A 24,496-nucleotide genomic window follows, 5' to 3' on the forward strand; every position below is an offset into this window, starting at 1 on the left:
GCACTGGGGTAATGGGACAGTCCCTGTGTAACTCAGCCCTGGGCTGCGTACATGGAACTCACTTGGATTATCTGGAGGTGCTGGAGGACAGGAGGATTCCTGTGGAAAAATGGGAGGAACAAAATAGGACTGTCAGGTGCTGATTTCTACTACTGTAGGCATCAGGACAGGGATGGGACTGGCTGGCTCAAATCCTGCAAACCCCACACACCTCAGCAGGGCAGGCTGTGGGGCCTGGGCAGGGAGGGTGTGTTGATGGGTCACTTCACTCTGCACTTGTTTGCATAGGCTGGGGAGAAGGGAACCCTCCCAACACCCCCATAACCTCTCTCATTGCTCCTTTCCCCCACAGAAGCACCTCCATCCTACGAGCAGAGCTGCAGCAGTGCCAACTCCAGCGTCAGCAATGGCAACTAGCCCTGCCCTGCTCCGAGCCCCGCCGGCGCTGCCCGCCCTGGCACCACGGGGCACCCGCCTGTGGCAAAGTCTGGTACAGCACAAGGCGTCTTCTTGTCTCTCTGGCTGCTTTGGGGGGGAACCGGCACATCCCGGCCTGGGCTTTTTGAATCTCTTTCTAGGGAGGGGGTAAAAAACCAAAAAGGGCAGCCAGAGCAGTCTGCATGCGTGTAGGAGAGGTCTGGGGAGCTGAAGTGTCTCCTGCTGCTGCACCAAGTGCTGGAGGGCTGGCTTTGCCCCCGGGTGCCCCGGGCAGCAGCCRCTCCCAGTGCTGCAGCCAACACTAACTGCTTTACTATCCAAGCACCTGCGATGCCTTATCTGAAACGCTCCTGACTCGCACGGCTCTGCTGTCACTCAGGGCTGGCCTGCGTGGACTTTCTCTCCTCTTTTAGGGGTCATGTGCTCTCTACCAATGGCTTTGACAGCCCTTCCTCCTTGTCCTCAGAGGTCCTAAGGGCAGCAGGAGGTTTCTTGGAGTGAGCAGGTTGGGAAGGTCAGGGACTTTTAAAAAGCCAAAAGCACAAGCCCTTGCTGTACCTGAGCTGTGGGGGGAGTGGCTGGCAGTGTGAGTGTGGCATGGGGGGCTTGTGGGGGCACYTGCTGATCAGCCCTGGTGAGCTGTGGGTCAGAGCCTGCTGCTCCATGGAGTGCCCTTTCCCAGCACGGGTGGCTTTTCTCTGCAGAGCCCTGTGAGACACAGCCCAGGGTGACAGCAGCGGTCACTCTGCCAGCCAGGGCACCACATCCATGTCCCATCCCCTGCCCTGCAGGGAGCCCTGTCCTCCCAGACCACAGCTCCATGACCATCAATCACAAAACTCTGTCTGTGCTACCTCTGAGTCTACCCAGGGGCCCTGCCTGTGGGATCCCTTCCCCTGGGACTGCCCTTGGTGGGCTCAGCCTGGGCTGTCCCCAGGAGGGGCTGTCACTGCCAAGGCAGCACCCCAGCGTGCTGGGCATGGGSCTGTTGTGCCCTGGTGGGCTGGGTGTCCCCTGAGCCTCAGCAGAATGTGACAGTGAACACAAAGTGTGTGGGAACACAAACAGCTGCGCCTCGCTCGCAGCCCCCGCTGCGCCAGGCGGGGGAACAAGCTGGGATTCCTTGCAATTTTTCTTTTGTGCTTTTTTCCCTCCTGCTTGTTTAGCATTGACTGCCCAAGGTGAGGAAACCACAAGCCACATCCTCCAGAGCCACAGGCACCCAGCCAGGCTGGAATTGTGGCCTCCAGACCTTTGAGTTGGTCCCCACATGGCCTCGGGCTCGGCGGGCAGTATCTGACAGACCTTTAGGRGCATTTCCAGCCGCTGCCTCCTCGCTCAGCCACCTCTGCACACCCCTCAGGCAGCTGGGACAGGCCCTGCTTTGCACTCTTTCTTTGCAAATGCTTTTTTTTTTTTTATTTTGTTTTTATTTTTTTTTAAAGCATTGAACTGCTTTAAGGGTAGCGTAGCGAAGGTGCCGTTCCGAGCAGTGCTGGCACAACATGCACCGATGCTGATAGAGTGATTGTCATTGTCCCTGACTATATATAAATATATATATATATGAGATGAAGTTTTGTTTTTAATGATTGAATTCAGAAATACAAATTTTAATGCTGTATTTAATAAATTATTCTAAGAGAAATGCCGTGCTTTTTCATCCATTTCTGATTCTGATCCATATTCATGCCAAATCCAGGAATGCACCTTTGCTGATTTCTTAAAAGTGAAGTGAGGTTTTTTGCTCTCACCAGGAAGGGTGGTGAACTCTGCTGAGGCAGCTCAAGGGAAACCAACATGACATGGCTTGACCACAGTGCCAGGCTCATAATTCCACCTGGCTGGAGGGAWTTTGGYRSCATGTGGGCATGGCTCTGGAGRGAGCAGCCACTGCACTGCTGCTCCYCAGGCCMTGTGTCCAAAGCCAGGATTTGTCCAAGTGCCCTGGGAGAGCTGGGCAGCTCTTGCTGCTGACAGGGCTGGGCTGGTGGGGAGGAAAGGGAGAGCAGACTCTGCCTTTAGGAGGGTGGACATGGCACAGCCAAGCTCTGGCTGGACAGGCTGGACACCACCAGCCCCAGCCCTCTCCTAAACAGCCATTTGGAATAAACTCATGAAAAGTGGAAGGAGGCTGCTCCCACACCCTGCTGTGCTGATCCCATGTCTGAGGCATGCAGGTGTCCCTGCAGGTGGCCTGGGTGTGATCTGTGTCCCAGACACAAGGATCCTGCTTCGCTCTCTGCTCAGCTTCTGCTTCTGCCCAGCTTCCATGATTTCAGACTCTGCTTTGCCTGGTGYTCCAACCTGCCATGAGCTGCATTCTTCATCCACAGGGGGTCAAAGGCGGGCACAGCTCTTTCCCAGTGTTCTCCCTCTCCCTCTTCCTCCCCCTCGGCTGAGGCTGCTTTGCCAGCCTCAGTCTGCAGCTCCTGTGGCCATCCTTGCTTTGGCTGTACATATCCCTCAGTCCARTTCCACACCTCTGGAAAGATTCCTATGAACTGTCCGTGCTCCTGGACCTGCTGGGCTGCAGGCTCCTGCCSCAGCCAGGCTCTGGGACAGGAGACAGGGCTGGCACCAGGATTGATCTCCCAGCTCCTCCTCCSTCCCTGGAGCTGAGCTGCTGCTGCTGTGTCCAGCCTGTGTTCCTTGGCTGCAAAATGGCATTGCTGTTGGGTTGCTGTGGCCAGAGCCTCTGTCCTCCTCATGTCACMTTTGCTTTGGGAATGTCCCTTCCCAAATGTGATGGAGGCTGTGGAGGAGGGAGCCCAGCCCGGCTGTGCCTCCCCCAGCCCCTGTGCCATGCCCTGTGTCTCTGCAGTGCTCTTGTGAGGTCCACCTGCTCTCCCAAATTGTATTTGCTACAAACTGGTCCTTGGGACCTCTTGCTGTTCACAGCAAGAGAGGAAATGGGAACTTTTCACTGGGGAGGAGCCCAGTGGCTGCTGTGGAGGGAGCAGGGAGGAGCTGGAGCTACACTTAGGGTGGGCTTCATCCTTCTGGGTGCCAGGGCTGCCCCACAGCCCATCTGCCCTACAGGAGCCCCTCTCAGTGCTGGGAGGTGGCTCTGGCCAGGCTGCAGCAGGTCCTTACCTGGGCAGTGKCTTTGCTGTGCAAGAGAATTGACATTACAATGACAATCAGTGTTTTCCAGCCCTGGTGCCCTGCCTTGTCCTCCCAGGCTGCCCAGGGTAGTGAAGCCTGGCACGAAGAACCTGGTTGGTGTTTGATGGAGCCCTTAGAAATGAGCCAGGACTGCAGGATGGAGGGGTTAGGCCAGCTCTCCTTGAACCCCCTGCAGGTGTGGCCCCAGGRCAAGTCCTTGGGGTGTAAGAGGGCTTTGGATGAGCTCAGTGGGACAACTCCAGTGTTTAGGATTGGGATTGGGGTTGAATTTGTTTACTCACCCACTCCAGAGAGGATCAATCCCTCTGTTCTCAGTCCACAGCCTCTCTGGCTTCTACCTCTTGAAGTCCTGGGGAGCTCCTTTAGGCCCTTGGTCATCCATCTCTCTTGCTAAACACTGGAATAAAGACAAAAAAAGTCCATTTTTTCCTAACCTAGCTCTGGGTAAAAAACTTCAGCACACAGGAATTCATTCAAATTCCTGGCTTAGATTTTTGAGTTTGTTTGAAATGGGGAGGGGGAGCAGTGGGGCACAAGAGAAGCTTGTGAGTTGTTTCCAAACTCAGTGTTCAATGGAAAACACCAAAAATATCATCATTTCTTGTTTGTTTTGTTTGGTTTTTTTTTCCTGCTGCTTTTATGTCCTTCATGGTTTTGCCCTTGTCCTGCTCTCCACATGTTCCACCTCTGTATCTTTGTTTTTTTCAGTGTTGTTTGTGTCCCACTAAACTCTGCTTTGGCATCTGCTGTCCCGCTGCCTGCAGGAGTTGGGGAAAGGGGAGTCAGGGGATGCAAAGGCTCTTCTTTCTTTCTCTTGGACAATGATTCTTTTTTTAGCTTTCCACTGAACTTCCAGGAGTTTTGTAAAAATAAATATTTTCTGCYAGGACGTTTTCCTGTTGAGCCAGCACAAGACAGGAGATACAGGGTGTTCTAGGCTCCRTTTGGGTTTTTGTCTATATTTTAAAATATTTCCAACTATCCACAACAGGAACGTCCCATCCCTCCTCCCCAAGAGACACTGGTGGGGCAAAACCCTCTGAAGTTGTGCCCTTTTTTGTCCCACTACTCATGGCTGTAATTCTTTATTCCTGTGGTTCTCTTTATGGATTTTTTGGGTTTTATACAACAATTTGTGATGGCTCTGTACAACCTAAGACTTCTGTGCAATTTATAACTGGGTTTTCAAATGTAAACTCACAATGTTTACCACGGCTTCTGGGGAGTATTTTTGTCCTGGGTTTTAACCTCCCAAATGTAAAGAACTGGAAAAATGTAAATAAAGATGATCTTTTTTAAGACCATGGGTGTTTTGCTCGGGGTGTGGGATGATCATAAATGATATCTCAGCTGTCTGAACGCTGAGATCTGATGTTTAAAGTGTTTCAGGGCTGTCAGTGGAGGTATCCACGCTGGAACCAGAGCCTGGAGGTTGGTTTAGAGCCGAGGCTAAAGGAAAGCCATGGCTGCTCCAGCTCAGCAGGGSAATGGCCGGAGTGGGGAGACCCACCCAGCCTGTGGTGGTGAATCAGAATCACGGAATATCCTGAGCTGGGAGGGACCCACAAGGATCATCGAGTCCAGTTCCTGTCCCTGCCCAGACCCCCCAACAGCCCCACCCTGTCCATCCCTGGCAGCGCTGTCCAAACGCTCCTGGAGCTCTGGCAGCCTCGGGGCCGGGACCATTCCCTGGGGAGCCTGGGCAGTGCCAGCACCCTCTGGGGACACAAGAACCTTTCCCTGCTCTCCAGCCYAAACTSCCCCGACACAGCTGAYGGGAAGCTCCGTGGGCAGGTGCGGCTGGAAGGACGCTGCTGCGGCCGGAGGAAGCGCCGGGGCGGTCGRGTTGTGCTCTTCCTGCTGGCAGGAATCCCAGGATGTGGAGCTGCGGCTCCGCTCGCCCGGCTCGGGCGGGAGAGGGCGATGTCCGCCCGGCTGGAGCTCTGCGCGGCCCTGGAGAGGCTGCGAGGCGGCTCCGGCTGCCCCCGAGCCCCGAGCCCTGCCCCGGCTCACAGCAGCTGCTCCAGGAAAACGGGGAGTTCTGGCCCAGCACATCCCGTCCTCGCCCCGCTGGCGCTCGCTCAGGAGGGGAAGCGATGGGTTTGAGGTGGGCAAGAGCCGTGCCCGGTGGTGATGGGCTGCACAGGCTCTGTGTGTTCCCGGTTATTTCTGCTGCTTTTGGGAGCCGCTCCCTGCCCCGATGGTTTGGGGACCTTTGTCCCTGTGGCTGCTGTGTCCCTGTGTCCATCTGAGAAAGACAGAGCGGCAGAAAATGCTGGACAGGAGCCACCAGAGCCCCTCCCGGTGCGCGTCCAGCCTTACCGCCCTCCTCCCTGTGCCGCTGCCACCCCGGGGTGCTGGGTCTGGTTTGCCGGAGCAGGGATGAAGGCAGGCAATTCCCTACATCCACTTGGAGCATCCCGAGCGCGGGATGGGGCGATGCTGAGCATCCCGAGCGCGGGATGTTGGCGGTGTCCAGGCTGACACCGGCCCGTGCTGGGGCAGAGCGTTCCCAGAGGTGGCTCTTTGCGCGGGGAGCGGTCACTGCTCCATCCCGGGGCCATCCCATGGGGACACCCACCCTGCCGCCGCCTGCTCAGCTCATCCCCCCCAGCCCCGGAGGGACGAGACTCCGGGGCCCCTCTGTGTCCGCAGCGGAGGGGCCGCGCCGGGGGCTCCGCGGGGACTCTGCCAAGGCCCCGCCGGCGCTGCCGGTGCGCRGGTGGTTCTCTGGGGGGGTTGGTTYATTAATTAATTAATTAATTAATTAGCCACTGCTGCCAAACTGAGGGAGAAGCTGCTCGGAGGGGATGGAGCGGGCGGGGGGCGGGTCCCCAGGCCCGGGGACTCTTATTTTGACCGCGGCGCTGCCGGGCGGGCGCTGCCGCCGCTCTCGGGCCGCGCTCCGGGGCCGGCGCCTCCTTCCCCTGCCGGGCTGGCAGCGGCCGGAGCAGCCCCGGAGCCGCTCGCCGCGTCCTGGGGCTCGCCCGAGGCTCTGAGCGGCTTTGGGAGCCTCCTGGGGGCTCCCTCACACACTGTCTCCCCACCGGGTGCCTCCTCTCCCCGGCACCCGCGGGGTCGTGGCGTCCCGGTGGGAGCGGCCCGGGTGACCGGGAGGGACACGCAGCCCGTGCTGGCTCCCCTGGGGATGCTCCGGTAGAGCTGCGGCGCTTTGCTGTCACAGCTTGTCCCAAAGCCCGAGCCATCCCAGTCTGTGCGAGCAGAGGGGGCACCGCCGCTGCGGCAGCACAACTCCCCCGTGTCTGTCAATGCATCGCGACAGCGACAGCGACAGCTCYGGGGCTGGCACAGCTGAGCCAGGAGGAGCAAGGGCTGGAGGTGCGGGATGGGAGCGGGGTGACCCCGCTGTGTCCCGGCACTGTCCAAGGGCTCTCCATGGCCGCTGCTCCCGGCTCGRAGCGCTGGAGGGTGAGAGGTTCCCGCAGAGCAAAATGAGAATGTCCTCAGTGGGAAGGGACCCCCAGGATCACCCAGCCCAGCCCCTGTCCCTGYCCAGACCCCCCAACAGCCCCACCCTGTCCATCCCTGGCAGCGCTGTCCAAACGCTCCTGGAGCTCTGGCAGCCTCGGGGCCGGGACCATTCCCTGGGGAGCCTGGGCAGTGCCAGCACCCTCTGGGGACACAAGAACCTTTCCCTGCTCTCCAGCCTGAGCCTGCCCTGGCCCAGCTCCAGCCGTTCCCTGGCTCCTGTCCCTGTCCCAGAGCAGAGATYGGAGCTGCCCCTCGGGAGGAGCTGGAACAGAACTGTCCATTTGCCCACTCAGAGGAGCGAGGTGACAGCTGGGGCTGCATCCCGAGGACCAAGGGATGGAGTGTGTCCCTCCAGAGGAATGATAATAAATGTGTAAATTGACGTCAGAGCACCCATAGGCTCCTGTTTCGTTCCAAGAAACACGGACTCCCCTATTCAGGAGGCTGGTACAGCAGTAGCTGCCCATCCCTGTGTCTCCCTGGGACAGGTGTGATTTCCCTGGATGGCTTCCGATGCGGTTGTGGGGTCAAGGAGCCATTGCAGATGTTTATCTCCCCCCTGGTGCTATTTTCTGCTTTACTAGAGAGCTGTAAACGGCATAATTGTTTTACAACCATGGGTTTAGGGCCGGGGCATGGGGAGGGGCCCTGTGGGATTCGGGAGGGTTGAAGCTGTTGTGCTTCAGGGTTTGGGAAAGGGAATAAGAGACTGGAAGTGACTCTTCTGTGGGGCAGGACCAGGGCAAGCTGCTCCCTCTGCCCCATCCCTGTCTTTAGGCGACAGAGACACCAACAACCTTGCACGAGCTGGGCTGAAAATGACGCAAATGTGAGAGAAACTACAAAAAGACGTGATTTTCAATAGTTAACATTTTGGCAGGAGGACAGAGGGAATTTTTGACTCTTTCTGGGATCTTATGTAGGTTTTTGGGCAAGTTCTGRTGCTGGGTGCTGCTGAAAGTTTGGGAAATTATATGCTCAGTTGGGAACGGTAGCTGCACTTACCCCCGCAGTCTCGGGGTTTGTTGGGGTACCGGGGGCTCTTGGTAGGAACAGCGAAGAGCCGTGGTTTATGGGTGCGGGGAGCGCGGGGTCCGTCCCCATCCCACCGCTGTCCCCGTGTCACCGCATCCCCATCCCCGCTCCGGCTGTACGGCACCTCCCGACGGGCGCCGCCATGACGCCGTACGGACAGCGGGGCCTCTGGGGGCCGCCATGCTGCCGCGCGCATGCGCCGTGCCCGACCGAGCGTCTCCATTGAGAAGAATGAGGGGCAAGGGGCGGAGCCAAGGCGCGAGGAGCCGCCGGGGGGGCGGGGCTGCGCTCCGGGGCTCCGGCCATGGCCACAGTGGATGCCGAGGTGAGTGAGATCGGCGGCGTCCATCTACCCGGGCGGGGGGAAGGAAGATGGGGGAGCGTGGAGTGGTATCGCCCAGGGCCAGGCGGGTTCTGTCGGAGGCCGGGAGGGGGGCCGTGCCCCCGCCGCCCCATGGTTCAGTCCAACTCCTCTGAGGGGAAGAATGTGGGAGCTGCTGCCATTGTGTGTAGGGGGCCCGGGACTCTGTATAAGTTACACCCCTCCACGCTGAGTCAGTGGTATGTGCCATACAGATTCCGGGGCTCCCCCCAATGGGAGCGGGTGCGTGTGGCGGAGGCGGGAGGGGGGAGCGGCGGGGCCGCCATCCATGTTCCGGGGCTGCCCCATGCGGCGGGGCGGCGCTGGCGCGGCTCCATCCAGAGTCCGGGGCTCGGCCGGGCGCGGCGGCGGGCGGGCCGGTGCTATGAGCCATGCAGGGTCCGGGGCGGCGGCGGCGGGAGCCATGCAGGGTCCCGGGCCGGCGGGGCGGGAGGAGCCCCGCGGGGGGACCCGGGGCTGCGCATCCCGGCACAGCCGCACTCGCCAGTTGGTGCTCCCGGCGCTCCGGTACCGCTGCTCCGGGAACACAGTAACCAGTTCTGTGCCTCCCCTGAGCCGCGCCGACCCGCCCGGGCGCTSCTGAGAGGGGCCGGGGCTGCCCGCCGCACCGGGCATGTAGAATCAGTCATGGAATGGTTTGGGATGGAAGGGACCTAAAGATCCTGCCCTACCCCCGGCCGTGGGCGCGGACACCTTCCACTGTCCCAGGCTGCTCCCAGCCCCAATGTCCAGCCTGGCCTTGGGCACTGCCAGGGATCCAGGGGCAGCCACAGCATCCCTGGGCTCCCTGTGCCAGCCGGGCCCGGCCTGGGGGTGGCCATGTCCGCAGAGCCCCCGTCACCCCCCCGGGCTCGGGGGACACCGGCACCGCCTGCACATCCCCCGGGACAACGGGGGTGACCGCCAGCCGGGGCTGTGACCGAACCCAGGGAGGCGCTGCCACCTGAAGGGATGTGCGGGCACACAGGGCTGCGGCACCGGCTCTGTATGCCGGGCTCAGACTGCTGCCCCGGCTGTGGGAGAGAATATCAATTTGTGACAAGGTGTGCCCGCAGGTGAGCGCTGGAGTGCAGCTGGGCTGGCTGCTGGGCCTTCCTGCACAGAGAGCCGCGGGGTGATGGCACGGTGTGCATCGCTCATGGACTGTGATACAGGTGTACAGTCGTGTATGGACTGTGATACAGGTGTGCATCATACACACACTGTGATACAGGTGTACAGTTATGTATGGACTGTGATACAGGTGTGCATCATACACAGACTGTGATACAGGTGTACAGTCGTGTATGGACTGTGATACAGGTGTGCATCACTCATGGACTGTGATACAGGTGTACAGTCGTGTATGGAGTGTGATACAGGTGTGCATCACTCATGGACTGTGATACAGGTGTACAGTCGTGTATGGACTGTGATACAGGTGTGCATCTTACACACACTATAATACAGGTGTACAGTCATGTATGAACTGTGATACAGGTGTGCATCATACACACACTATAATACAGGTGTACAGTCATGTATGGACTGTGATACAGGTGTGCATCGCTCATGGACTGTGATACAGGTGTGCATCACATATGGACAGGTGTGATACAGGTGTGCATCATACACACACTATAATACAGGTGTGCATTGTTCACAGACTATAATACAGGTGTGCATTGTTCACAGACTACAATACAGGTGTACATCATACACAGGCTGTGACACAGGTTTGCAGTTGTACACAGCTGTAATACAGGTGTGCGTTGTACACAAATTATAATACAGGTGTGCACTGTACACAGACTATTGCAGGTGTACCGTCACACATGGGCTGTGACACAGGTGTGCACTGTACACAGACTAATGCAGGTGCACAGTCACATGGGCTGTAACACAGGTGTGCACTGTACACACACTATGGTGCAGGTGGTGTACAGAGCAATCAGCCAGGTGTGACCATAGCCAGGTGTGTCACTGATCAGCACTGGGCTCACTCGCTGTGCCAGGCTGGCTGCTGCCGTTCCCTGCTCTCTCTCTCTCTCTCTCTCTCTGCAGTGCTTTGTTCCCAGGGTTGTGCTCTGGCCTGGAACGTCTGCCCTTCTGTGTGGGGTCAAGTCTGTGGCACGGCCACGCAGGTGACCCTGGCAGTGCTTTGGAAGTGCTGCAGACAGCTTGGATTTATTCCTCYGACAGGATTCCCACCATTGCTGCTGGGAGATTGGCCGAGGCTTCATTTTTATTTCCTCTTCCATCGCAATTGAYGTGATCCAGCTGCCTTTCCCTCATGCTTTTGAAGAGGATCCCTGTTAATTTTCCCCTGTGACAGRGGAATCAGCACTCRGTGCTCCATGGGCTGATTCTGGCAYACAGCCTCTGTGCCTCCATGGTCCAGTTYTGCTTCCAGGAGAGTGGCAGGGCTGTAACTGGGGCAGGAGTTGGCTTGTAACTCATCAACTCCTAATGCACAGGTCAGTCCTAACACTCCGGACACACAGGTTTTATTTTGGGAAGCATCTCCCAGGAKCCCTGGCTGGGGCTGCCCTGTGTGCAGAGCATTAAGAACCACTGCTTGTAGAGTCAGTAAAATCCACAGATGTTGCTGTGGATTATGGGGAGAGAACAGTGACTCATTTGGAGTTTAATTCCTCCCCTCCCCCATGAACTCAGTTCTGTCTGAGGCCAGATCTGCCTTTGCTTATACCCCTCTGAGGCCAGAGGGGAGGAAGTTGGTGTAAGTCAGGCTGGAATGTGGGGACTGGAGGAAAAGCTCTTTGCTTCCCCGGTGCTGGTGTGGGAGAGCAAGGAAAAACATCCCACATGCATGGTGTTTGCCATGTGCAGGATGGAATTATTTGGTTGAGAGAGGTGCGGAGGTGTGTTTTTGGGAGGAGATCCTTGCTCCCAGCAAAGAGCTGGGAGGGAGTGGGCAGGTTGGGAAGGTGATGTCTGTGTGTCTGCTGGGAGTGCCCACCCACCAGCAGACAGCTCTGCTGGCAGTCACTTCACTCCACACAAAAACTCCCTGTCTAGAACAGCTTCCTGCCAGATCTCAGTGTTGGTGGGTGAGGGAGAATCTCTTTAAACAATTCTTGCTTAATCCTGTGAACCTCAGTGGTTCTCTTCTGGTTACCTGCCCCAGGTGATWTCTGTGTTGAGGAGTGGCTGTGCTGCAGTAACCATCAGGCTGCAGGGAAGTCTGATTTTGCTGTTGGTTTTTTTTAGAAGGTGTCTTATATCCAGTCCAGTTTGGGGTTGTTACTTGCTTTGGCTCTACTGCACTAAAGTTTAAAGATTAATGAATTGAATTTGGAGAAATTGAGCCTTGCACAGCCAGTTTTATGATGGTGCATGTTCATTGGATTTGATGCTGCTCCTCCAGTTTGCATCGGTTTGGGGAAGCAATGCCCTTGTGTTTGTGTGTTTCCTAAAACACAAAGTTTGAAGTTCAAGCTGTGATGTTGTTCCTGGGGCTCGTGGTAACCTTGGGGGGCTGGTACAGGAAGCAAGGTGCGTGTGTGGCTTCGAGTGAAGTGGTTCCTTTCAGAAGTCACGCTGCATTTTTCATCATTTTTTCCCTCCTGTCTGTTTGGATCTGTAAAATCTCTTTTCTGGAGGTGCAGCTTTGATCTCCAAAGTGGTGAGCTGGYGGAGAGGGCAGAATTCCCGACTGAGGCTGGATCTGGGCTGGACTCAGCACCCAGCATCTCCCTGTGCTGAGGCTGAGCAGTTCTGAGCTCWGCTGTGATGCTGAGGCTTTGATCCTGGCTCTCATCCCCTCCAGCTGGGAGCCTGCTGAGCCCCCTGCCAGCTCAGTGCCCTCCCSGTGGCATCGAGGGACAGCATTTCCCATCCGTGCCTGGACAGAGGCTCCTGCAGCAGGTCCTGGAGCAGGAGGAATCACAGGAGCAGCGAGCAGGGAGGGAAACGCTGCACATTGCCACTCTGTGTCTGGCAGGTGTCRCACAACCCAGCCCTCCCTCATTCCCTCCTGCCAGTCAGGAGAGGCCTCGGTGGCTTTGAATTCCCATCCCATTTCCATCAGTTACCTCAGGAAAACCTGGTGTGTTGTAACTCCASCAGCCCTGTTCGGAGCTGTGTCCTGCAGGGCACTGCGAGTGCTCTGAGGTGTGTTCAGCACTCCYGGCTTTCACTTGTGCTCAGTTTCTCCTGGGGCACCAGGTTAATACATTTTAACTGTGTCTCTGGGTAAAGAAAGAAGGKTTTTTTCCTCCCTCTTTGATACTCATAAGGAGATTTTGGAACTTTTCTGGCTTCTGCATGAGGCTTACTTTGTTAACAYGGTTATAATTACACACAGCCCTGGCCCTGGCAGAGCCTTACCCTRTGTCAAATGGGTGCTGACTTTTACTTTTTCCATGAATTCTCACGTGCTATGGGCTAGCATAGGCCCCTGGGGCACTCATCCTTTTCTCCCATACAAATAAACTTTTAATAATAACAGAATGAGGAAATATGACTTGTGAAGCTTTAGGAAAGCCTTAGAAGTGCCCTTCAGTTGTGCTAAGCTGATGTGACTGAGCCAATGTGACTGAAGAGAGCATCTGAAGAACATTTTGTCAGTCGAGGCAGAATCAAAGGCCTGGGTTAGACTTTAAATAAACTCTTCCAATATAATTATGCYGGCTGGAGAGGATGATTTTTCATTTCTTCTTGTTGAACTTGTAATAAAAGTCCTTGCTGTGGGTGCAGCTTTTTTAGTTTAGAGGTGATCCCAGACCAAGGTAGTTTATTTTTTGCTTTCCAAAGCAGAGCCTTGGTCTCCATTTGAGAAGTTTTGCCCAGTTTAGTTCTCTGTCTGTGAATACAAAGCAATTGCTCTCCCCTGCTGTGTCAGCAGAAGCCCTGGGAGAGATGCAATTACCAGCAAAAACCCCAGCAGCAAGGAAAATGAGCAGCTCCTCCATGGAGGGAGCCTGGTGGAGTCTCTGGAGCTGGATCCTTCCCCATGGAGCAGAGTGAGGAAGGCACGAGATCCCTGAGCCAGTGCCTYGGYRTGTCCCATTTCCAGATGTGCAYGAGRGCAGCTGGTGTTGGGATGATCAGGRAATGATCTGGAATGCCATCCATCCCTTGCTCTGTGCTCTGTCCCTTCCTCTCTCCACCCCATGAGAGCTCTTCCCCTCTTTCTGTTCCCTGGCAAAGGCTGGTTTGGGTCACTGCATCCCAGAAAAGGAGGTAAGCGGGGGTTGTGTTTTGTGCAGGATGAGGAGAGGTTCAGGGAGTCTGTTTGGCTGCTTCAAGATATTTTGGTGGAGTGTTCCCTCTTCCTGACTGTGGTGGAAGTGAGAGGTCACCAGGATTCTCACCCAGCTGTGTGTGGGTCAGGGAACAATCCTGTGGGTCTGTCCATCCTTGGTGGGGGGCTGTGTGGGCAGGGATATCCCACTGGCGATGGCTGGAACCTGGATGAAATGATGAAATAAATCCAGCAGGGAATGGAGGAGTTTGGTGGGGCCCTCCTGGCTTGGCTTGGCTGCCAGGCTCTGGCAAGTTCAGAAACCCAGAACAAACCAGCTTTGGAACGGCGCTCATTGTGGTGTTGCTGTGTCTGAAACAGAAAGGCTTTCCCACTTTTAATTAAAACTTTCTGGCACAGGCAAAGTATCGAGCACATCCAGCGTATCCTCTTTTCACGTAGGAAATGTTGCTCCAAGGGGATTCMTGTTTCCTTAATGCCCAGGATGATCCCCACCATTATCTTGCCATCTGCTTCCATCTCAGCCCAGGTTTCCATTTGAGATTGTTCAAAGCTGACCCATGGAACAGGCAAATCCTGAGCCAGGTGAGCCCACCTGGCCTGGGGCTGAGCTGTCTGTGTGTGCCAGGGGCTGGCTGGGGGTGGGGATGGGCTGTGRAATATTAAATCCATCCTTTTCGGTGTCTCCTCCTCGCAGGAGAGCTCTCACAGGCGGTGTCAGTTCAGGACAGGGAGATGCTGAGTGGCAGAGCAGAAAATTCAGGTCCACTTCTGTTTGCATAAGGCTGATCATCCTGCAGAGCCAGCACATGGGCAGGGAGGAAATTTGCAGGTGGTGCAGCTGGGGAGGAAGTAAATATGGAGCAAGATAACCGGGCTGACATGGATAAACTCAAAATAAAGCCAGGTAAGTGACTTAGCGTTACAGGGAAATGTCAAATGATGCAAACAGGGATAAAAATAATGACAGTGATGAGATATCCTTGGGTCATCTGGGCCAGGACCTGCCCCAGGGGTGGTGTGAGCTCAGTGCAGCGTTTACAGCAGCAGCAGGGACTGGGGAACTGAGCTGAGCTGAGCTGAGGGGCGATCAGTGGTACCCAAAACAACACAGCCCTTTTCCTGGGTGTGGGGACAGCCAGTCCAGGAGCCCTGGGGTGCTGCAGCAGCACTGCCTTTGCCGRTGGAAAGAAGAGGAATGTGGTGTTTATTGCTCCTGAGATCAGGGCGAGCCAGGAGGAACCTTCTGGGCTGAGCCATCCCTGGAACCGAGGGGAGCACAGCACGAGGGTCCCACTGTGGAGAGGGCACTCCAGGAGCCCGAGCTGCAACTGGCTGTGCTGGGGCCTTGGCTGGCCTAAAAGTTGTTTAGTGTGTGGCYTCAGACTTCTGATTAATTTAGAACTCAGGATGTGGATAGAAAAAAGGGAGCCCTGATCTCTCCGGGGCTCTTGGCCGTGACCTGCAGGTGCATTTGAACAAGCCCTGAGTGTGGTAAAATACRTTTTCCCCTCCTTCTTTTAATTTTTTAAGCATCAGCTCCTGGTTTCTTGAGAATCTGAGCTACCTTCTTCCTCTCCAGTTGCACATTTTCAATCCTTGCAGTTTCAGAGGAAGTTTTAATAGGTAATTTCTCCCGCAGGCTCAAAGCCAAGACGGCAAATTACCCCAATGCTTTATCCAACTTCAGTGGGAAYTGGGGATGTTTCATACTGCTGACCCAGAGCATTCAGAAGCTCTGCTTCTCTCAAAAAAATCATAATATTGTTTCAAGAAGTGGGAAATTAAACATGCACATGGTAGAAGACTTAGAAAGGATTAATGGGTTTCAAAATTACATGCTTCATCCAGCTGCTGATTTGGGAATTGAAAGTATGCCTGTTGCAGAATTGGGAGGGAGTTACTGAAACGTGGTGTTCCATGGTGCCTAAGTAATGCAAATGGCCCAAATCTGGGATTCCAGAGCCGAGCCTGACCTCCAGACTGACTCCAGGTTTGATGCTGGATTAGCTCAGCCTAGGTGGGAGCAGCTGGGTGGAAAAGCCCTGTGTATTTTTATGCTGTTTGTTCCCTGTAGTTTAATTTGTCCTCTCTTGATTATCTCAGTTCCTGGGGTGTCACCCAGGGCACGTTTTTAGGCTGCTTTGGCTGAAGTTCACTCTCTRTGTGTGAGTTTTGCTTTAGGCACGTGGAGAGGACTCACAGAAGGTGCTGGAAGCTCCTCTTGGCTTCTCCTGCCCTGYGAGGAGGATTTGGGGTCTGAAGGGGCAACACCTCCAGTCTGGAGGTCACTGGATCTGCACTAAACAGGAGTAGAGTGTTTAACTCACTTGCATTTTTGGGACCTGGGGAATTCACTTCTGTTTTGGTGCCTTTCTGATGTCCACTGGGGTTGGCAGCAAGTTTAAAACCTGTCAAACATTGGTTTGTAGAYGTAAAGAAGAGAATGTTTGTATTAGGGAGATGAAAGCATTGACAATGGGCTGGGAGCTGGTTTGTGGTTCCATGTAGGATCCTGCCAGTTTGCACATAAACCTCCAGATTAGGAGAATATAAAACAACGAGTCTGAATATTTTATTAATTGAAGAATATTATTAATATTTGATGGATTGAATCAACACCCAGAAGGCTCTGCAAAACTGCTGAACTGGTAACCAAGACACGAGGTGCTTTTAATTGCAAACTTGTTTGTAATGGCTTTTATCAGCTCTGTGTTTTAAATGTTAAGGATCTGTGAATCCCATGCATTAGAAATCCTTTTGTTCTTTGGATTAGGAAGGGTGTTCTTTAGTYTTGCTCGGATTGTTTCAACTTGGCTTTAATGCCTCCTTAATATGCAAAGGTGATTGTTTATGTGGTGTCCTGTCGGGCCTGGAGGTGACATCTGCAATATTTAATCCTTTTTGCCACACTTTGAGGACAAACAATGACTGTTCCTTTAAAGATGGCCCTCGGATGAGCTGGAAYATTTCCTCTTGCTGTGGTGCCAGCTCCTGTAGCTTCGGGAGCCTGTGTGGAGAGGTGAGGTGACAATCTGCCTGTCCTTTAATTGACATCCCCCTGCACCAGGGAGATGCCACCAGGAGCAAACAAACTGCTTTGAWTTTGGGAATTTGCAGCGGCAGAAGCGAGCGCAGCCTCCGGCGTGCAGCGTTGGGAAAGGCCAGCGAGGGGGGATCATATTCTGTCTTTTCTTTCCACTGTGGTTTCTAGGAACTGCAAGTTGTACTTCTCATGGATTTTTCAAGATTTTTCAAAGATTTCTGCCACACACAGTGAACTCCATGCCTCACACTTTTGGGGTTTTTTTTGGTGAGTTTTGCAGTCTCCTTCCCTACAGAATGTGCCTTTTGTGCCGGTGATCTGGTTACATTCTTGTGTTTCTAGGAGTTTACTTTTGATAAGAGCACATTGGTTTAAATCATTTATGGCTTTTATGAAAACCTTCCTGGACTGATGTTTTCTCAGCCCTCCAGACTGCCTTCGTGGAGGCTCCTTTATGGACATCATTAGCCCCAAATTTCCCCTCCTGCTGCAGATGCAGTGACAATGTGCCCGTTCTGTGGCTGTTGCTGCTGGAATTGGAGTTTGAGGCTGTGTCAATGACATGGGACACTCAGATYGTCCCCATCTCCATCCTCTGCCACCATCAGGGTTCAAATCCTGCCCCACTGTGACCCCAGAGCCGGGGAGGAGGAGGAGGAGGAGGGCATGAGGTGATGAAGAATAAGGAGGATTTGTCAGGTCTGAGCCTGGGCCAGCGCTGGGAAGTTTCACCGGCCAACTCKCCTTTCTTCACCGGGCCTTTGTTCCCAGCCACGCTTCCCATGAAAGGCAGCAAGGGCGGCTGCTCCAATGGCTGCAGGAAACCTCCCCATGCYGCAGGGGATCAGCTCCCGTGGCAGGGCTGCCTTGGAGCCCGGGGTGCCTCTCGTGGGGTGCCCCAGGGAGGAGAACCCGGGAGGGGCGATYCCATTGTCTGCCTTGGGATGTGCAGGCACACTCTGTGCCTCTGTAGGGTGGGCAAACCCCGAGGAAATGGCTGGGATATTCCCTGTCACCTCCCAAGAACGGGGAGGTTTGATCTGGTCACCCCAGCAGCTCCAGGCTGGCGTGGGCAGAGCTGCAGAATTTGCAGACGTGGCCAGAGAGCTGCAGGAGGAGGAGGAGGGCCCGTGTCTGGCTGTATTTACACACTGGATGCCTGGGAACAGCCAAAATTCCTCTTCCAATGACCAAAACTCCACCAACGAGTGGAAGTTGGCGTGGGGCTGCCAAGAGTAACTCCTGATGCAACAGTGTCTGCTTTTGGAGAAAGATGTAAATGTGTAAACGTTTCCTGTGTGTCCCCGGTGACCCGGAGCTCTCCCTTCCCGGGATGGGGATGCTGCTGCAGTGCTGATCCCTGCCAAAGCAAGCAGTCCACTCAAGGAGATTAGACAGCAGTCCTTCGCTCCCCCGCTGGCTGCTCGTTAACATCTCCTTGCTGATGTATTATTAATTAAGCTAATTTTTATCGCCTTGTAAGTGTGGAGGGTGCTTTGCAAGCACAGAACCTGTTTGTGTCCCAGAATTCCTGAAGCGTGGTCGCATGTGTGAAGTGAGAGGCTCAGAGGAGCTGACTGTGTGGTTGAGTGTTGGAGAAAGGTAAATTTCTGGGGTTTATTTTCTTTTTTCTTATTTAGCAGCTGCCTAACTTCATGTCTGGGACTGGTGAGCRGTGCTGTGTGAGCAGAGGGCTCAGGAAATGCAGAATTAGTGCAGGCAGATAACAGCACTTAGGTGCAAGGAGAGTTTGCAGCATTGACCCTCCATGAGACAGAAGATTACCCAGAATCTGGGGAATTATATTAAAAAGAGTTTTGGGACCTGATCCAAAGCTCCAGAAGTCAGGGAGGGGTTTGCCATCAGCTGCAGTGAGAGCAGCCTCCCTGCTGTGWACCCAGGCAATGGGGCAGTCAGCAGCTCAAACAAAAGGAGTTCAAGAAGTGTCCAGGCAAGGCTGGTTGRTGTTTTGTTGCTCTGATGCTTTTCCCATCTGTGAGACAGAAGTAATATTTTTACAAAATTCGAAGGCCTGAGTTGGTGTTGGAAGCCTTTAACTGGAATTGTTGAAGAACTGCTGAATGTTAATTTTTCAATGTCCAGATTATCTTCATTAGGTAAGAGATGGCGAGTTACATAATGTTCACTGTTTGATGTGCTGTGGCTTTTGGCTTTCTTCCTTGACATCATGGCTAGGCCTGATGAAGGGAATAGAAAACTTCTGGAAGCACTTTGTGAAGTATGAACTATTTGTGATCAAAGCCAGTGTGACTCTGAATGGCCAGCTCCTCTTCTCTGGCTTGTGATAGCAGCCTYGGATTCACCTTGAAAATGGGATCTGTGATCTTTCATATGTTCTTATTTCGGTCTTAAATTAGGCTAATGCATCCTGTTCCAGCCGATGCAGTTATTAACAAACCTGGGCAATTATGGCACCTATTGTACAGACATTCTGTGCTCCTTGCTAGGAAAAATACACTTTTAATAAACAAATCTGCTTTGACAACCTGTCAAGGACTTTTCTAACTCAAAATTGAAAGTGTCACCTCAGTGACCTTTCTTTTTTGTTCTGTAGGGTTTTTCTTTTAYGTGGTTTTTGCAAGAGCACAGCAGTTGCACCTGGAGGTTCAGGCCTGGTTTCACAGGGCAGGGGAGTGGAGGAGAGCAGGGAGGGGATCACAAGGGCTGGAACCCCCAACAGCATCCCCTGCCCTACTGTGTCACTGGACAGGATCCTCCCAGCCACAGGCTGCATCTGGCCTTGCAGAAACCCTGGGAAAAACTGCTCTCTTGGTTGATTCAGCTGTTTTATTTTATTCTGKTTTTTTGAATGAGAAAAAGCCCTTAATGTTTTGGCACAACTTCTCGATGCTTTCTTTTATTCTGTGCATGACAAACCCATGTGGTTGCAGTCTCTTGCTCAGCCTGGGTAGGATCCACTCCATCGTGGGCTGCCACCAGGAGTTCAAGGCAGATCTCAAATCCTACTTAAACCTCCCTCTCCTGCAGATCTGCTTTGTTTGGCTCCAGGCACAGGAGTGGGAAGGAGAGCGTTGTACTCAGTGCTCAAAGTTAAATTGCACGGAAGGAAAATCAGCCGGGATTGTTTTCTCACTGCATTGTCAGAGCTGTGTGAAGGTTTGGCCAGTGGAGGGTTGGGCTCACTGGAAATATCCCAGCGTGTCACAGCACCCAGGGAGGAAAGGCACGAGAAGGAGAGGCTTTCCTGCCTCTGCCAGACATTCCCTGCTCCTTGGGTGTCTCAACAGATTGTTCTTCCCCTGCTGCCTGGKGAGTGAGAGGCACAGGCCACCTCTGCAAGTGAATTCCCAGGAARATGGGTAACCACAGAGTCACCAAATCACTCAGGTTGGAAGGACCACAATGGCTCTTGTGATCCATTTCTTCCTCTGGGAATACTTAAATCAAARTGATTGTTAATCTGCATGTGAATTGAGGGGCTGTTTCCCCAAATTTCAGTTCAAAGCTGATCTCCTGCAGTCGCTGCCATTGTCTGGGTGCTGKGTCTGTCCCCTGAGCTCTCTCCAGCTGTGCTGTGGCACTGGGCACATCTGGCCCTCCCCACAGGAGGTTGGATCCCATCACTGCCTGCTGGGCTGGGCAGCTTCTGGGAGGAGCAGTTCACATCTCTGGGACATCCTCTGGGTTGCTGATGTGACAGCAGCAGMTTCTCCAGGGATGTGGTGCCCAAAATCAGATTAAAAACCCTTTTCCTCACCCTGGCAGCCCCAGGGGTGTGCAGAGGGATCTGCCTTGGCACGGGTTGTTCAGATGAACACAATTCCATGGGGGAAGAGCCTGTGGTCCAGGGCAGACCCAAAGCAGGAGGAAGAGGAGCAGGGCTGTGCTGCTGAGGGCTCTGCTCTGGAATTGTCCAGCAGGGGCACACAGGTGGGGTTGGGACTTGAAACCATTAATGCATCGGAGTGATAATTGCTAATTAATACAGTGGTAATCTTCCAGGGCACTCAGCATTGCAGGGAGAGCTGTTTGTGGTGGCCCAGTGGCACTGGGARCAGGCTGCAGAGCCAGGCCCTGGCAGGGTGTGAGCCATGCCTCCATCCAGGAACACTGCCTTGAACGCTGCCTGGGTGTCCTGCATGGCTTCAATGTGGCTTGCTGGCAAAATCAACCTTCCTGAGTGGAGTGAGCTGCTTCCAGGGCATGAAGATTATTTTGGATGGGCTCCTGGGCTCCTCCCGGCCCTCCTCAGCAGAGCAGGGAAGCCAGCAAGAAGCAGATATGACACTTTTTACCCTCAGTTACAGGTTTTTATCCAGTGGATGTGTRGAAATAATTGACAGGATGATCATGGCAGTTCCTTTGCGTGTTGAAAGCAATGACAGTTAATGAAGAKTGTGTTTGAATAATGCTGATCCTCMGATTGAAGCTGTTKGAGGGAAAGGTTGKGGCACAGCCATGTTGGWACCAGCACATTCAGGCAGGAGAGCGTTTCTGTTGGTCTGACTTTGACCWATCTCAACAGAACCATCAYGTGTAAATGTGCCTTTATCAGGCATGGCTAAAAAGATGACAAAATTGTAGATGGACCAGTCTTCAAGACTTTGAATTACTTCGCTTTTTTAAAAATTTTACTTTATACAGTTTTAACATTTGTCATTCTGTCTGAATTTTTTATATTTCTCTGTGCTTTTTGTTTTAATGGGTCCAATGAGGAACAAGCTGTTTTGGAATTGAAACACTGGCCCTGAGGTGCCAGTTGAGGTGAGGCTGGAGCACATCCCAGGGCTCTGCATGCCGTGGGGAAGGTGCATTTCTGAACAGAGCAGAGCAGGGGGACAGAGATTCTCCCAGAACTGGGAACAGGCACAAGGAGGCATCTGAGCATCGACCCTGGGCAGGTTTGGAAGGTCACAGTCCCAGCCATGGAGAGCAGGACCTTGGATCAAATTGCAAACCCCTTCATTTTTCCTGAGGTGTGGAGTGTCACCGAGCAGCCTTGGCCATCTGCTCCCAGGGCCAGGCTTTGCTGCTGGGATCCCCAGCACTTCATGTGGCTTCTCCACCCCTGAATTTTAATCCAAAGGATGGATAAATGCTGTTCATCCTCTTTGCTGCTTGGTCTGTAACCTGTGCAGGTGGTCACAGGGARGTGAGGCTCACAGCCAGCTCTGAGCCTGGCTTTGAGCTGGCCTCACTTGCCTGAAACTGGTCCTGCCTTTGCTCATTTTCATAAACCACCCTGAGGATTTTTGTCTTCATCAGCTTCACTGAAGGATTTGCTTAAGCTTTGAAATTTTTTTTTTTTGCTTTTATACTTCAAGCCAGACACCTCCAGGACTTGCCCTGATGCTGCTGCTTAGTTGGAGTGGTTTGTAATCCCATGCCAAGGAGGTGTAAATGTCTGTGTGGCAAATGTGACTCCTGCAAGGGTCTCATTCTCCTCTCAGAGCCTTCTGGAAGCTGTTAGCAGACCCAGGGTTAAAGCCACTGGTGCAGCTGACAGGAAGACCAGGCACAGAGGGACAGGTTTTGTTACATGAGAATGTTGCCCTTAAACCATGTTTTTTTATCTTGAGGGACAAATCAGATCCTTGTGAGCAGTGCAGGGCAAATGAATCCAAGGGTGTGTGAAGTCTGAGCTCGTCCTGAGTTCTCCAGGGTTGGGATTGGGCTGCAGACAGCCTGAACCAGTGAACACAAACCTCCACAGATGGATTTGGACAGTGGCTGCCATCACACAGCAGCCTGGTRTTTGCCATCTGTCCCCTCCCCAGCTCCAGGGTCTGGCACTTCCACTCAGGACACTCCCCACACATCTTGGGGAGTGCTGAAGGGGCCAGAAGGGACAAAGAGAATCCCTCAGTCTGTCTGCTTTGAGCATTAGTTCCTAAAGCATCCGTGTTCCTTTCATCAAGGGCCGCTCTGCTAAGCCCTGCAAGGTGCAGTGGGATCCCATCAGGAGGCTGAGGGTGTCTACCCAGCCCAGTGAACTYTTGGAATGTCACCAGGTTTGGATTTGTCCCGTGAGAGGAACTCTGACCACGTGTCCTGCTGCAAGGATGACCTGCTGGACATGCAAGCAGGGATTGACTYTGCCCTTACAGAAAAGTCTGTCCCTAATTCCTGCCTCTGTGCACCAAAGGCAGCTGTGAGTGGCATGAAAGGATGGACCATGAGAGGAGCAGTGYCCTGGTCACTCATGGGATCCCTGGTAAGAAGCAGAGATGGGGCTGAGCTGCTGTAATTTCTTCCTGGGATGATCTACTTGCTAAATTACTGTTGTGCCCAGCAGAGGGTTGGAGATGGCAGTTCCTGCTCTAAGGGAGGTCTCCTGGTCCCATTTTACATTCTTGCTGTCTCCTTGATCACATCCTCGGTGGGGCCGTGCAGTCCTTTTGTTCTCTGCTCTACTTTCCAGCATTTTTGTTGCTCTAGCAACACTTGCAGCCCCAAAGCAGCGGGATCCTGGTGCTAACACAATGCTGCATTTGAAAGAAGGAAGCAGAGCACGACAGGTGATCTCCAGCTTTTGTGTGGAATGGCTGTGCCTTGAGATGGGAGGTTGAATGGCAGGTTGTGATATCTTATTGTCTTGCAACTGGCATGGCTTTTGTCATAAAAGGTGAGAAATAGCCTTGTGTTCATGCCYCAGCTGTGGTTTGTGGAGCTGCTGTGTTATTTTCCTTGTGTGGATGGGATAGCAGGTTTGTGTGGATGGGATAGGTTTCAGTGGGGCTGTGGGAGCCGGGCCCATGGCAGGCAGCTCCTTTCTGGGTAAATAAATAATGTTTGCCATGCTCAGCAACTCCAGCAGCTTTGCAGGYTCCTCCCCAGAGCTGTGCTGCCACTGGCCTGTCCTTGCAGCGTGGATGCACTGACCTGCTGTTCTTCTGCATGGCCGGAAGGGCAAGGAAAAGGGCAAAAAAAAATTGTATGCCAAAAAAAATGGTCTAAAGCGGTCTAAAACTGCAGGTATTGTGTGAAAATCTCTCTCTCTGGTAGATTCCTGCAAAACTCAGGAGCCACTGGTGCTCTGCAGTGCGGTTTGTGGGATCCTGTCAGCTGCTTTGGCATTTTGTAGCTTCTCTATAAATGGTGAGAGTGCGACAGGAAGATGCATTTAACACTTTTTTTTTTCCTCCTGGGTGCTCTCCCATGCTTTGCCACGGTGCTGYAGACAAGGCTGGCAGTGTGAAAGCCACCTGTAGGCGCTCTGTGGGTAAGAAGAGAGGAAATCCTTTTCAGATTTTGGGCACAGCTTCCCACAGCTTCCTGCTGGCCCAGCCCCTGCTGACAGGACCCGAGTGCACCGTGTGTGTCTGGCAGTGAAAACCTCAGGGGGCTCCTCCTCAACAAGTCTGACCCAACTGCCAAGCACAGTTGAAATAATCCATCATCTGCTGCCTTTCACCCAACCTTCCCTCCCAGACCTCTGAGAAGTGTTGAAGACTGAGGACTTTTAGAATGTATCCCCGGATGCCTGACTTTTGTGGCAAAGTGGAGTTTGAAGATTGAGTTCCATCTATGGGATTGATCCTGTTTCCAGCGGGTCACCCCTTTTTATTTAGATATTAGGCTCAAAATCTTATTTTTAAAAGCTGGTGTGGTTGGAGATGCTCAGTCTGCAAGATTTGGTCATCATTATASAAACACTTTCCTTCCTGGAACCAACAGTGGGATATTCCCAAGTKGTTCCTTCCTTTTCTCGTGGATGCTTTGAGCTGTTTGGACCCCTGGCAGCCAGCCTGGATGGGGTCACTGCGGTGTGGGGGTGGAGCTGCCC

The 24,496-nt window shown here is 53.7% G+C and overlaps 2 protein-coding genes across 4 annotated transcripts in view; both read left to right on the forward strand.

The window, feature by feature from the left end:
- Positions 1-2,291, forward strand: part of ARRDC1 (arrestin domain containing 1) — a 35,523-nt gene extending 33,232 nt beyond the window's left edge. The window contains exon 8 of the mRNA XM_057378337.1: positions 353-2,291. Coding sequence (XP_057234320.1) covers positions 353-417 — 65 coding nt within the window. The 3' untranslated portion in view covers positions 418-2,291. The remainder of the gene's footprint in view (positions 1-352) is intronic.
- Positions 2,292-8,363: 6,072 nt separating this feature from the next.
- Positions 8,364-24,496, forward strand: part of LOC130580701 (histone-lysine N-methyltransferase EHMT1-like) — a 121,943-nt gene continuing 105,810 nt past the window's right edge. Inside the window, exon 1 of one of the 3 annotated variants that reach the window (XM_057378359.1) lies at positions 8,364-8,419. In XM_057378359.1, coding sequence (XP_057234342.1) covers positions 8,399-8,419 — 21 coding nt within the window. In that variant the 5' untranslated portion in view covers positions 8,364-8,398. Of the gene's footprint in view, positions 8,420-14,570; positions 14,590-24,496 lie in introns of those variants that run through there. The other 2 variants (XM_057378360.1, XM_057378364.1) reach the window with 2 other exon arrangements.

Source organism: Malurus melanocephalus, unplaced genomic scaffold, assembly GCF_030028575.1.
Source record: "Malurus melanocephalus ecotype Western Australia unplaced genomic scaffold, MMel_1.1 scaffold_355, whole genome shotgun sequence".
Taxonomy (NCBI): Eukaryota; Metazoa; Chordata; class Aves; order Passeriformes; family Maluridae; genus Malurus; species Malurus melanocephalus.